An 11,411-nucleotide genomic window follows, 5' to 3' on the forward strand; every position below is an offset into this window, starting at 1 on the left:
AGGTCAGAAACTGTGCTCTTCGTCGGTGACGTTTTCTCTAGCAGACGCAAACTTTTGACACCATTCTGCGACATGATGACGAGACTATTAGTCTCCCCGTAAACTTCTACCAGCTGCCGGTGAATTTCAGTCATGATTACAGGTTTCGCATACAGAAATCGAATAACTGAGCGAACTTCTTCGCGAGACCAGTTTCCCAAACGAGAAGCAATTTGTGTTTATCTGAAAATTAGCACCGTACGTGGCAAGTGGCTGAAACTGCAGTTGCCTACTCGATGTATTAAAATTACCGCACACTTCTCATTCCTCTATAACAGACGAAACTCCAGTAACCTTGTAACGTTAGTTTCTGATTCTCCCTCGTATTTTTCAATGTCAGTTGTAATGTTTTTGTTTTAATGTCTTAAAGAAATGTGTAGGGAAATAAGTCATACAAATAATATAATTCTTCTGTTTTAATTCATTTATATACCACCAATATTACATTACTCGCACAGAGTGCTTAACGCGCCCAAAGGTGTTATGGCAAAATGCGCGTCCGCTCGAAGCTATTAATGACAAATAATTTTTCATTGCAAATACGTAAAAGTTAATTATCTTACCTTCAGCATCGATAGGGACTACAACATTCCGATTCCATCTGACTCTTGGTTTCCTTTCTTTTCGAAAAACATAGCATCCTACGAAAAAAAAAAAGAAAATACACATACTAATTAAACTTGTACATAAATCAATCTATGTAGATTTCTACATGCATAGAGTACTAGATATATTTAACCGATTACAACGGACCCGGGACCTGGTCTGATAACGAAAAAGTCGGTAAACCCGAAAATCACCATTCCATAGCCCCGAAATTGTATAGCATACGTGGTTTAAAATTATGCTTACAGTGTTATAATTCAATAAATTTAACTTACCAAAAAAATATATATCTGGGTCTGAGAAGTAAAGTAGTCTGTCATAAATTATTAATTTCATAGAAGAAAAAAAAATGAAATCATTTAAGTTTTACGTCTCACGGTTATGCCGATTAGGCAAAAGAAGACGTGATGATGAGTGATGAATGAAATGGTGGAATGAAGAAAGTGGGAGGAAACGGGAGGACCCCGGGAAAACCCACGAGCACGGTGTTTGTCCACCACAAAGTCCACACGGCGCTAACTGGGATCGAACCAGAGACCCCAAGCGCCAGAGATGAACGCTCTACCACTGAGCCACCGCCCCCCCCCCCCCCAATTTCACAGAAGAAGCCAAAAAGTGTTTTTAAGACAATATTTTGTTGAATTGCGTCGATTGTTTATTGACCGAAAACTTGTTCACTTCTTGCGTCCCAGTTGTCCACATCTCAAAACTTTCCTAGTGTCCCTCGTACTAATGTAAGTAAGAAAAAATATGATAACTCAATTTCGGCCAAAAACTGACTTGGCATAGTTTACCTCTCAGCCCCAGATATATCGACCACAAGTTGCTCCTGTGACACTCAGTTGAACGAATACTGTGCGAGGGGGTATCAAAAAGTTCGTGCAATCGCTTAGAAGGTGACGACCTACGAACCTCCTCGGCTTAGGTCCTTGTATGTTAGCCATGGTTAACCATGCGAACTCCGAACTTTGGGGGCACAGAGTGTCATTAAGTTTCTCCATCTTCAGGGGAAATCAGAAAAGCAGATCCACGAAGAGATAAAAGAAGTCTATGGGGATGAAAACCTATTCATTCTATGAAATTATGGGGGTCATAATGACAGATTACCTACAACACGGGCAAACTATTATTAATATCTATTATTCCCATATCATGACTAAATTACGAGAGGAACTGAACAAGAAATGTCATGGATTGGTCACAAAATGGGTGCAGCTGTTGCCAGATAATGCACCAGCTCATTCCGACCATGCATCCATGATGAAGGTAGTAGGATTAGGACATGAAATAATACCCCACCCTTATACTCACCAGACCTAGTACTAAGCAACTTCTTTTCTTTCTCTTCTCAGAAATAATGCGTCCACTTTGACAGCAAGGAAGACGTCATTTCCGACGTTGAACTTGGTTTCAAAGCCAGACTGCAGACTTTTACAGAACGGGCTTACGGAAGTGAAGAACAGCTGGCAAAAATGTGTCGCTAGACACAATGACTACGTAGAAACGAACTAATACTATTATGGTGACACAGTTCTTTAGCGTGGATCTCTTCTAGGTGATTGCACTAACTTTTTGATACTTCCTCGTATACTGAATAAAGCACACTAGACCAGCGTTTCCCAACCATTTTCAACTTGCGGCACACTACGGGTGTAACTTGAATTCTCGCGGCACACTCATAGATATTATTATTATTATTATTATTATTATTATTATTATTATTATTATTATTATTATTATTATTATATTATTATTATTATTATTTGCAAATATAAAATACCATGGTAATTTTTTTCTGTGATTACTGATCTCCTTCTCACAGAGAGGAAAGCTCGATCACTGGTTTTCCCCTATGCTAATTCATTATGCTTATTTTTTTATTCTAATTTTAAATTAGAAAACAATTGCAATGAAATATAGGACTCAGATTTTTAAAAATACGCTTTCTTTTTTGAAAACTGTATCCAACCTTTCACTAAGAACGAAGATCACTAAATAACGAACGAACAAACAAATGTCTTGTACTTTTAACTTTACTGTTTTAACCAAAACCGGTGCATATTATTGCAATCACACAGCTTGCGATGCGTCGAAGTCAAAACTCACCTCTTGAACAAAGTGTTGTTCTGTCATTCACGTGCGAATGAGTGTTCTACGAACGTTCACTTGACGCGTACCGTACAAGTGCTTTCATTTCTCGGTGTTAGTATGACTCTCAATTGAAGCGTAACATAGCAACTAACCGTGGAAATGTGTACGAGCCGAAATACTGTCTGCTACACAGTAATAAATGTAGAATAATATATTACAGTTACAGTAATTTTTTCCATGGTAGAAATTCATAGTAATGTGAAATACAAAAATATACATTTTTTTCCTATCTTGCAATTTGGTTGCTATAGAATTAATTTTGTTTCGATTTCCTCGCGGCACACCAGCGGTCCATTCGCGGCACACCGGTTGGGAAACGCTGCACTAGACTATAACAGTTATTTTCGCTGTATGTGTATTTACGGTGTCGAAATTAGAACTTCCGTTCTCTTCTACTTTCTACGGCACTACTATTATATGTTACCTACAACTGATGCTAAATATTACCATTAACAGTTTCAAAACGTATAATCGTAAATTTATTTGTTGCTTACAATTAGGAAACATGCTCCAAGCATAACTGCCTTCATTTTCACATCCAAATCCATTGGGAAAGTGATTCCAAAGTGATCAGAATCCGTAAACGCCTCCCTCAAAAGTCCAGACCACTGTTTAGAAATTTTTCCTACCTGCGTCTGACCGTCACTAGACATTACCTGAAACAATGCAAAAGTATACTAAAGTTAGAGAATGTACTTTCTTGTATGCACTAGAATACTAATGTATAATAAAATAAAATAAAATAAAAAGTGCGTGGTAAGTTTTCTTCTATATTTATTCAATTGTCGCGATCTTTAATTTGAAGAAACCTGTGAGCTGTTATTACAAACCTAACATTTTCCCAAAGCTACATATCCCAATCCTGTGTTTCCCTTTTCTTATGTGCAATACCGTATCCTTTGTCCGATTTTATAATAGGAGTCTGTAAAACGGCACAGATAATGAATAATATATAATAATTAAATTTTATAAAGAACACTCAACTGTTTACAACTTCCTGTGACTGCATCCATATTTTGTTCAGTGTTGACAATTCCTAATTCCGTCTTATAATAATTATTGTTAGGTATTCTCTCTTTCGGCAGGTCCTGGGACTAACGAGTTTTTTTTTTTTTTCACCTTTCTCTATCTTCAGCTTTTTCTTTTAACTCCCAATATTTTCTTCTATTTTTCAAATCATCGATCACTTGTATTCTTCTTCTTCCTATTCCTCGCTTTCCTTCCATCTTTCTTTCTATGGCGGTATGGAGAAGACAATTTCTTCACAAGATGTGTCCAATCCAATTGCCTTTCTACGAAGGATGGTGGCTAGAAGCGTCCTCTTCTATTCTATCCGTTTTAAAACGTCTTCGTTTGTTACTCTTTCTGTCCATTTTATCTTCTCCACCTTCCTCCAACACTACACTTCGAAGCTCTCTAAATATTTCTTCTCTAACTTCCGCCATGTCCAAGTGTCTGAACCATACAGTCCAATGTTCCATATATAGCAATTGGCCAACTTCTTCATTAGTCCAAGACAATCAACTGGAAAGCACTACACCTCTAAGATTATTATGAATAACATTTTGAGAGGATTGACGAAAAACATGTGAGGAAACTGCATATGAGACATATGAGACCAGAATGTTTGTCACTTCAGTTTACAGAATCATTACGGAAAAGTTAAAGATGAGAAAAACCGCTGCTAGATGAGTTCCGCATGATCTGAGTAAACTAGAGAATCGGAAAATACTTCCCCGCCCACCATATAGTCCTGATTTGAGTCCATCAGACTTTGTTTCCCAAACTGAACAAACCACTCCGTGGAAAACGTTTCGATACAAATGATAAAGCTTCCAGTCAGGTGACCCGAGTGATTAGACAGCTCAACAATGAAGGTGCACTATCTGGAATACACAATTTACCAAAACGCTGTGAAGCTGTCATAAGCAAGAATAGAGATTATATTGAAGGCCTGTAAAGGTATTTTGTACAATAAATTATTTACTTCCATAATATATTTCAGTGTGCAGAACTTTTGAAATGACCCTCGTAATTTACAATAGTCTTGTATTATTATTATTGATATTATTATTATGCAATAGTAGTACTAGTATTGGTGGTGATGGATTTTGTTGGTGACAATCAGATAGTGTAACAGTAACATTTAAACCAGTCAATTCCGAATTTATACGTTTCCTTAATATGGGATTGTTTTAATTCTTATACGAAAATTTTCATGAACTTTACGAAACGACTTACCTTGAATTCTACGTCTCCAAAGAAACTGCACGTAAGAAATGGACCTTCGATTTTAAGAACAACATCACCCGATGCATTCTTTACTTTAAACTGTGGGCAAAAAATGCTCCATTCTTGCTCTATTGTCCCTACAACATTGCCTGGTGGCGCAGATACTTCCATTATCTGTAAGATACAACGAAATAAATTATATGGATAAATGAAATGAATGAAGGAAAACATTATAAAGGCTGTTCTAATAAGATTCCAAGGTTTTTCGCATATTTTATTCAATAACATATTTGAACAAAGCTTATATTTTAATTTTAGTACGTATAAACGCATTTCAATTAAATGTGGACCACAATACCTCATAAATGTCTGTGGAGTCTTTCACAACTTATTCGACATTAAAAAGTGGGAAGAAAGGGAGAGTCCTGAGAAAGCCCAAACACATTGTTTGTCCATCACAAAGCCCACTTGCATCACTAAAGCACGAGCTGAGATCGAACCAGGGATCTCATGCACTAGAGGTGAATGTTCTGCCACTGAGCCACCGCGCCCTCGGGGTAAATAAAAACAAGACCTCCTGCCTAAACTACTACTCAGCTCTGCATCTCAGGTTGAATACCCACAGAACCTACTGCCTAAAGTGATGTCTGAACCACTACTCAGGCCTGCAAATCAGGTTTACTACGGATGGGCAAAACCGGTTTTTATTTTTTAAAAACCGAAACCCGAAAAACCGACATTTCGGTTTTCTCCGAAACCGGTTCGATTTTTCACCGAAACCGGTTTCGATGAAAACTTTTGGAAAACCCACAAAACTATTTCTGTGGAAACGGATTCGGTTTCCGGAGAACAACGAAACACTATTCTGGTCAGCAATAGAACAAATTTTGGAAAAAATCCGGAACCGGTTTTGAAGAAAACCGAAACCGGATCCAGTGAAAAACCGAACCGGTTTTGGTGAAAACTGAAGCCGTTTTTTCTAAAAACCGAAAAACCTGTTTTTATGCCCACCACTATTGAGTACCCACAAGACTACTGCCTAGAATAACGTACGAACCACTACTCAGGCCTGCATCCGAGATTGAGCATTTATAAGACCTACTGCCTAAAGTGAGGTCCGAACTACTTCTCAGGCTTGTATCCCAGGTCGAGTACCCACAAGACCTATTGCCTATAGTGAGGTCCGAACTACCACTCAGGCCTGCATCTAAGGTTGAGTACCCCCATGGAGAATTGAATTGAATTGAATTCTCCGAGACAACCTACACACTAAGCAACTTCGTGGATTAAGTTAACTCATTGTTTGAAGGAGCTCGCTCAGCTCAACTTAAGATCAAAGTTAAAATGTGAGCTAAGTTCACGCTCAAGTCGTCAGCTGAAAAACAGTTTTGCTCAACTCATTCAGCTTCTTTGTGAACTAGGATCACATAAAGCTCAGTGACGTAAATCTAAAATAAGAAGTTAATAACTATTGTATCAGGCCTTGTTTCCATTTTGTACTAATACACAATAACACACTGAGCAAGGCTGTGATAATATGTATAAAAAAAAGATCACGTAACAGTTTCAACACAATAACTTTGTCTTCATCAGAGAAGGAGTGGAAGTCTGATGAAGACACAGTTATTGTGTTGAAACTGTTACGTGATTTTTTTCTTTTTAACATATTATCATCAGTGTGTTATTGTGTATTAAGAAGTTAATATATACAAGGTTTCAGAATAAGAGAGTCTCGATTCCTGGAAATGCACAGCACACACACACAGCTTTGTTCCTTGTTAACAGCCCATTAGTCTAAGAAAACAACAGGTGATCTCGGACAGAAAGTGAAAAAGAAGTTGCCAAATGCCTCCTTTTCACCAGCTTTCTTTCAATCTTGAATCTCTTTTTGTGCCAGTGTGATCGCATATAACACGCTACAATATCAACGTTTTTTTCGCCTTGGCATTACTCGAGCAAACGTTTCTTCAAAATTTTGACAATTTCTTACATTTTCAGGTTAGGTTAGAGCTTTGTGTTTCTTTTAGCAGAGCACACTAAATGAGCTCCAATATTACTTGCAGATTGACTTCAGGAGGGCTCAGTATAATTACAGTGCGGACGTATGGCATAAAAACTAGAGTGCATAAAATGTGCATAAAAACGACCCAACTTGTGCTAGGTGGCTATTAAAAAGTACGAATGCTATCTCACCGAGTCAGTACAGGAGCGCAGCAGGGGAGTGCGAGCGTTAGCGACGGGGTGCGTTCGTAGGGAGTAGGTGCGTCAACGACAGGGGGTATACATGTAAACGAGGATAGTGAAAGAACACAATTACACATACAATACTTTCACTATCACTCAAAATTCATTTCAATATGCTGTGTACTGACAGTAATTACCTATATTCACACTCTCATTTCTTCACGAAAAATGTTTCACATCGTATTTTACCTATATATTTTTTTCTATTTGCTAGAACCGCCTGCTCGAGTGAACCCAATTATAACATGTGTAACGAGCAATATTTTGATGAAAATCCAGAGCTCATAAAAACTACACTCATATTTGAATTCAGCTCTCAAATGTCTATGAGAATCACCATTTTTTTTAAGAAATACGAAAAAAATGATTGTTTTTTAACATTGATATTACTTCTTTTTAAAATAAAATATGATCGTGATTTAGGCTGAAACTCAACGTAGGTGTATTCATTGTACATTTATACGAGGTGTATTCAAAAAGTATCAACCCTTACTTTTTCCCGCGTAAACCAATGAAGCGCGGTTTCAGTGTAGATGTAGAGGGAACACTCATGCGCAGTCGTGAATTTTTTCCCTGTCCGCAGAAAATGTCAGTCGCTGGCAATAGGCCAACGAGTGAAGACGTAGTGAACGGTCGCCGGATTTCAGTTTTCAGGGCTCATAGTGGTCTGGTCTCTTATAAATAGTTGAAAAGTGACCAAAAGCACACGAAAAAGTGACCAAAAGTGACCGAAAAGTGACCAAAATTATACGAAAAAGTGACCAAAAGCACGTGACCAAAAAGTGACGAAAATCCCATCATGCCCCTTTTTTCTTTGTCAATTTCTCCATCACCTCTCTCTCTGCTTGTTGTTTTGTTTCATCTTTTCTTCTTTACTTCTTTTTGAGCTTCCTCCTTTCTTAGGTTTTTTACGTATGCTTTGTAGTTACGGTAAGCAGATTTAGCAGATGTAAGAAGCTTATGAGTAAGTGGAAGCAGTTCTGGCCTATTTCCGAATTTCTTCATCCTAGACATTATATTTAACTTAGCATTGAGAGTTCTCAAAGCAATGAAATATTTGAATTCATCACCTACTCTTAAGAAGAGCATACAAGAAGCATAACACAAGACGAACATGATGAAACACACACACACAACGTTCAGCAGAGCGTTAACTATTACGAGAGAAAACTAAAAGACTATTATGATAGAAGAAAGAATAGACACAGAAGGGTTCTCAACTCCACCTTGAGAGCTTAAGCATCCACCAACCATCCACTGTGCTTTAGAAAGAATAAACGTTGAAGTGAGAATAAAACTGACTGTTTCACATGTAGCAGCAAGTATTGAAGCTTTTAGAAGAGTAATGAGTAACAAGTTTCTGCCTTTTTTCATTTATTTTTATATTTTTCTTAGAAAACTGCCAATGTAAAACATAAATCACACGAAAAAGTCACTTAACCTCCCAAAAAAGTAACTTTTAGTGACAAATTTGAAAAAAAAAAATAACTTTTAGTTAAAAAAGTGACTCGCTATGAGCCCTGAGTTTTTGTAAAATGACAGAACAACTTGAGAAGCAATATTACATCAAATTTTGCCAAAAGCTTCGCGATACTCAAGCGGAAACCACACGCAAGATTCAACAGGCTTTCAAGGATAATGTCATGAGCACCTCACGCATAAAGGAGTGCTTCAAAGATGGCCACACATCAGTGGACAGTGAACCACGTTCAGGTAGGCCCTCAACCAGCTGGAATGACAATATCATAGAGCAAGTGCGGATTGTGGTCTTGCAGGACGGTCGTATCACAGTCGAGAAATTTCGAACGATATAGGTGTAAGCATCGGATCGGTACATTCAATTTTAAACGAAAATTTGGCCATAAGGAGAAAAAATGAAATGAAATGAAATCGTTAAATTTTACGTCCCACGGTTATGCCGGTTAGGCTAAAGGAGACGGTGATGATGAGAGATGAGTGAAATGGTGGACTTAAGAAAGTGGGAGGAAACGGAAGAACCCCGAGAAAACCCCCGAGCACGGTGTTTGTCCACCACACGGCGCGAGCTGGGATCGAATCAGGGACCATAAGCACCGGAGGTGAACGCTCTACCACTGAGCCCCCGCGACCATAAGGAGAGTGTCCGCAAAATTTTTACCGAAGCTGCTAACAACGGAGCCCATTCTGCGCATTTGGTTCACGCTTTCATCGCCAAACACACGTAGCGATGTCGTGTCGTGTCGTCATGCTCCCTACTCACCTGACATCGCTCCGTGTAATTTTTGGTTATTTTCCAAGCTGAAAATGCCACTACAAGGAACCCGATTTGAGCCAAGAAAAGACATCACGTGGAATGCGACGGCGAGGTTGCTCACCATTCCAAAGACTGCATTCCAGAAGTATCTCCAACAATGGTGGGAGCGCTGGGAGAAATGTGTGCATTACTAAGGAGCCTACTTTGAAGGGTGTTTTCGATTTCCACATCAATAAATGTATTTTTGCCAACCAAAGGTTAGATACTTTTTGAACACACTTCGTACATTACATTACATTACACAGCATAAAATAAAATAAATAAAAACTTTTCGGAACTTTGCCAGGAAAATGAGAGAACGCTCGATTTCTAAACCGTAGGTCTTGTTAGTGTACTTTTGCTCTTTTGACGAAGTTTTCGATTAAATTTTCCCTGAATTTCCCCAATAACGCGCCAAATTTCCTCATCAAGTTAAGGCGGCAAACTACTAAATATTTTTGAGAAACTAATATTTTTTTCCTTTTGCCCGTTTTTCGTAAGTGGAAAGAGGTAATAAAATGTAACTTATCACAATAATAGATAATGTTTTTCTACGCCCGAAACTACGAACCGAAAGTATTTTCAGTGTTGCCATCCATAGAAATTATAGTGTGACCAAAATTTGAATTACTTAAAAATCTAGGTAAAGGCAGCGACTAGATAAATGAACTCAACGGTAATTGATGACTTATAATGCTGTCTATGTTCCTTGTTTACTACTTTTTAAATAATATTTGTATTTATTTTGTAATAACTTATTTATTTTGTAATAATTTATGTAAGTTTCATAAAATAAATAGAAACATTAGTATATATAGTAGTAATATAATGGCCACCTACACCAAACTCCACACAAATATCAAGCTCCAGGACCCCGCCAAATTTACAAAAAATCATTAAAATATCGTGATATTTAATATATCTTTATCACGAAAAACTATTAAAAATATGATAAAAACATGGCCACCACGGAAACTATAACGGCCAACAACACCAAGCTCCACACAAATATCAACCTCCAAGACCCCGACGTATTTGCTAAGAATCGTTAAAATATCGTGTTATTTAATATATCTTTATCACGAAAAACTATTAAAAATATGATAAGAACTTGGCCACCACGGAAACTATAATGGCCACCGACACCAAACTCCACACAAATATCAAACTCCGGGATCCCGACGTATTTACAAAAAATCATTAAAATATCGTGATATTTAATATATCTTTATCACGATAAACTATTAAAAATATGATAAAAACTTGGCCACCACGGAAACTATAGTGGCCACCCACACCAAACTCCACATAAATATCCACCTTGAAGATTCCGACATATATAAAAAAAATCACTAAAATATCGCGATATTTAATATATCTTTATCACGAAAAACTATTAAAAATATGATAAAAACTTGGCCACCACGGAAACTATAATGGCCACCGACACCAAACTCCACATAAACATCAACCTCCAGGACCCCGACATATTTACAAAAAATCATTAAAATATCGTGATATTTAATATATCTTTATCACGAAAAACTATTAAAAATTTGATAAAAACTTGGCCATCACGGAAACTATACCGGCCACCGACACCAAACTCCACACAAATGTCAAGCTCCAGGACCCCGAAATATTTGCAAAAAATCAATAAAATATCGTGATATTTAATATATCTTTATCACGAAAAACTATTGAAAATATGATAAAAATTTGGCCACCACGGAAACTATAATGGCCACCGACACCAAACGACGCAGAAATATCAAACTCCAGAACCTCGACATATTGACAAAAAATCATTAAAATATCGTGATATTTAATATATCTTTATCACGAAAAACTGTTAAAAATATGATAA

At 37.4% G+C, this 11,411-nt stretch overlaps 1 protein-coding gene across 1 annotated transcript; it reads right to left on the bottom strand.

Annotated features, from left to right (window-relative positions):
• Nucleotides 1–431: 431 nt before the first annotated feature.
• On the bottom strand, nt 432–5,202 carry LOC145678174 (phospholipid scramblase 1-like; the record flags this gene model as incomplete). Its single annotated transcript, XM_081748246.1, has 3 exons — nt 432–680; nt 3,291–3,452; nt 5,038–5,202. Coding segments are annotated over 3 exons (387 nt in total), but the record flags the coding sequence as incomplete, so codon positions are not given.
• Between the last annotated feature and the right edge of the window lie 6,209 nt (nt 5,203–11,411).

The sequence above is a fragment of the Thermobia domestica genome, unplaced genomic scaffold, assembly GCF_964235325.1.
Source record: "Thermobia domestica unplaced genomic scaffold, izTheDome1.hap1.1 HAP1_SCAFFOLD_1974, whole genome shotgun sequence".
In the NCBI taxonomy this organism is placed as follows: domain Eukaryota; kingdom Metazoa; phylum Arthropoda; class Insecta; order Zygentoma; family Lepismatidae; genus Thermobia; species Thermobia domestica.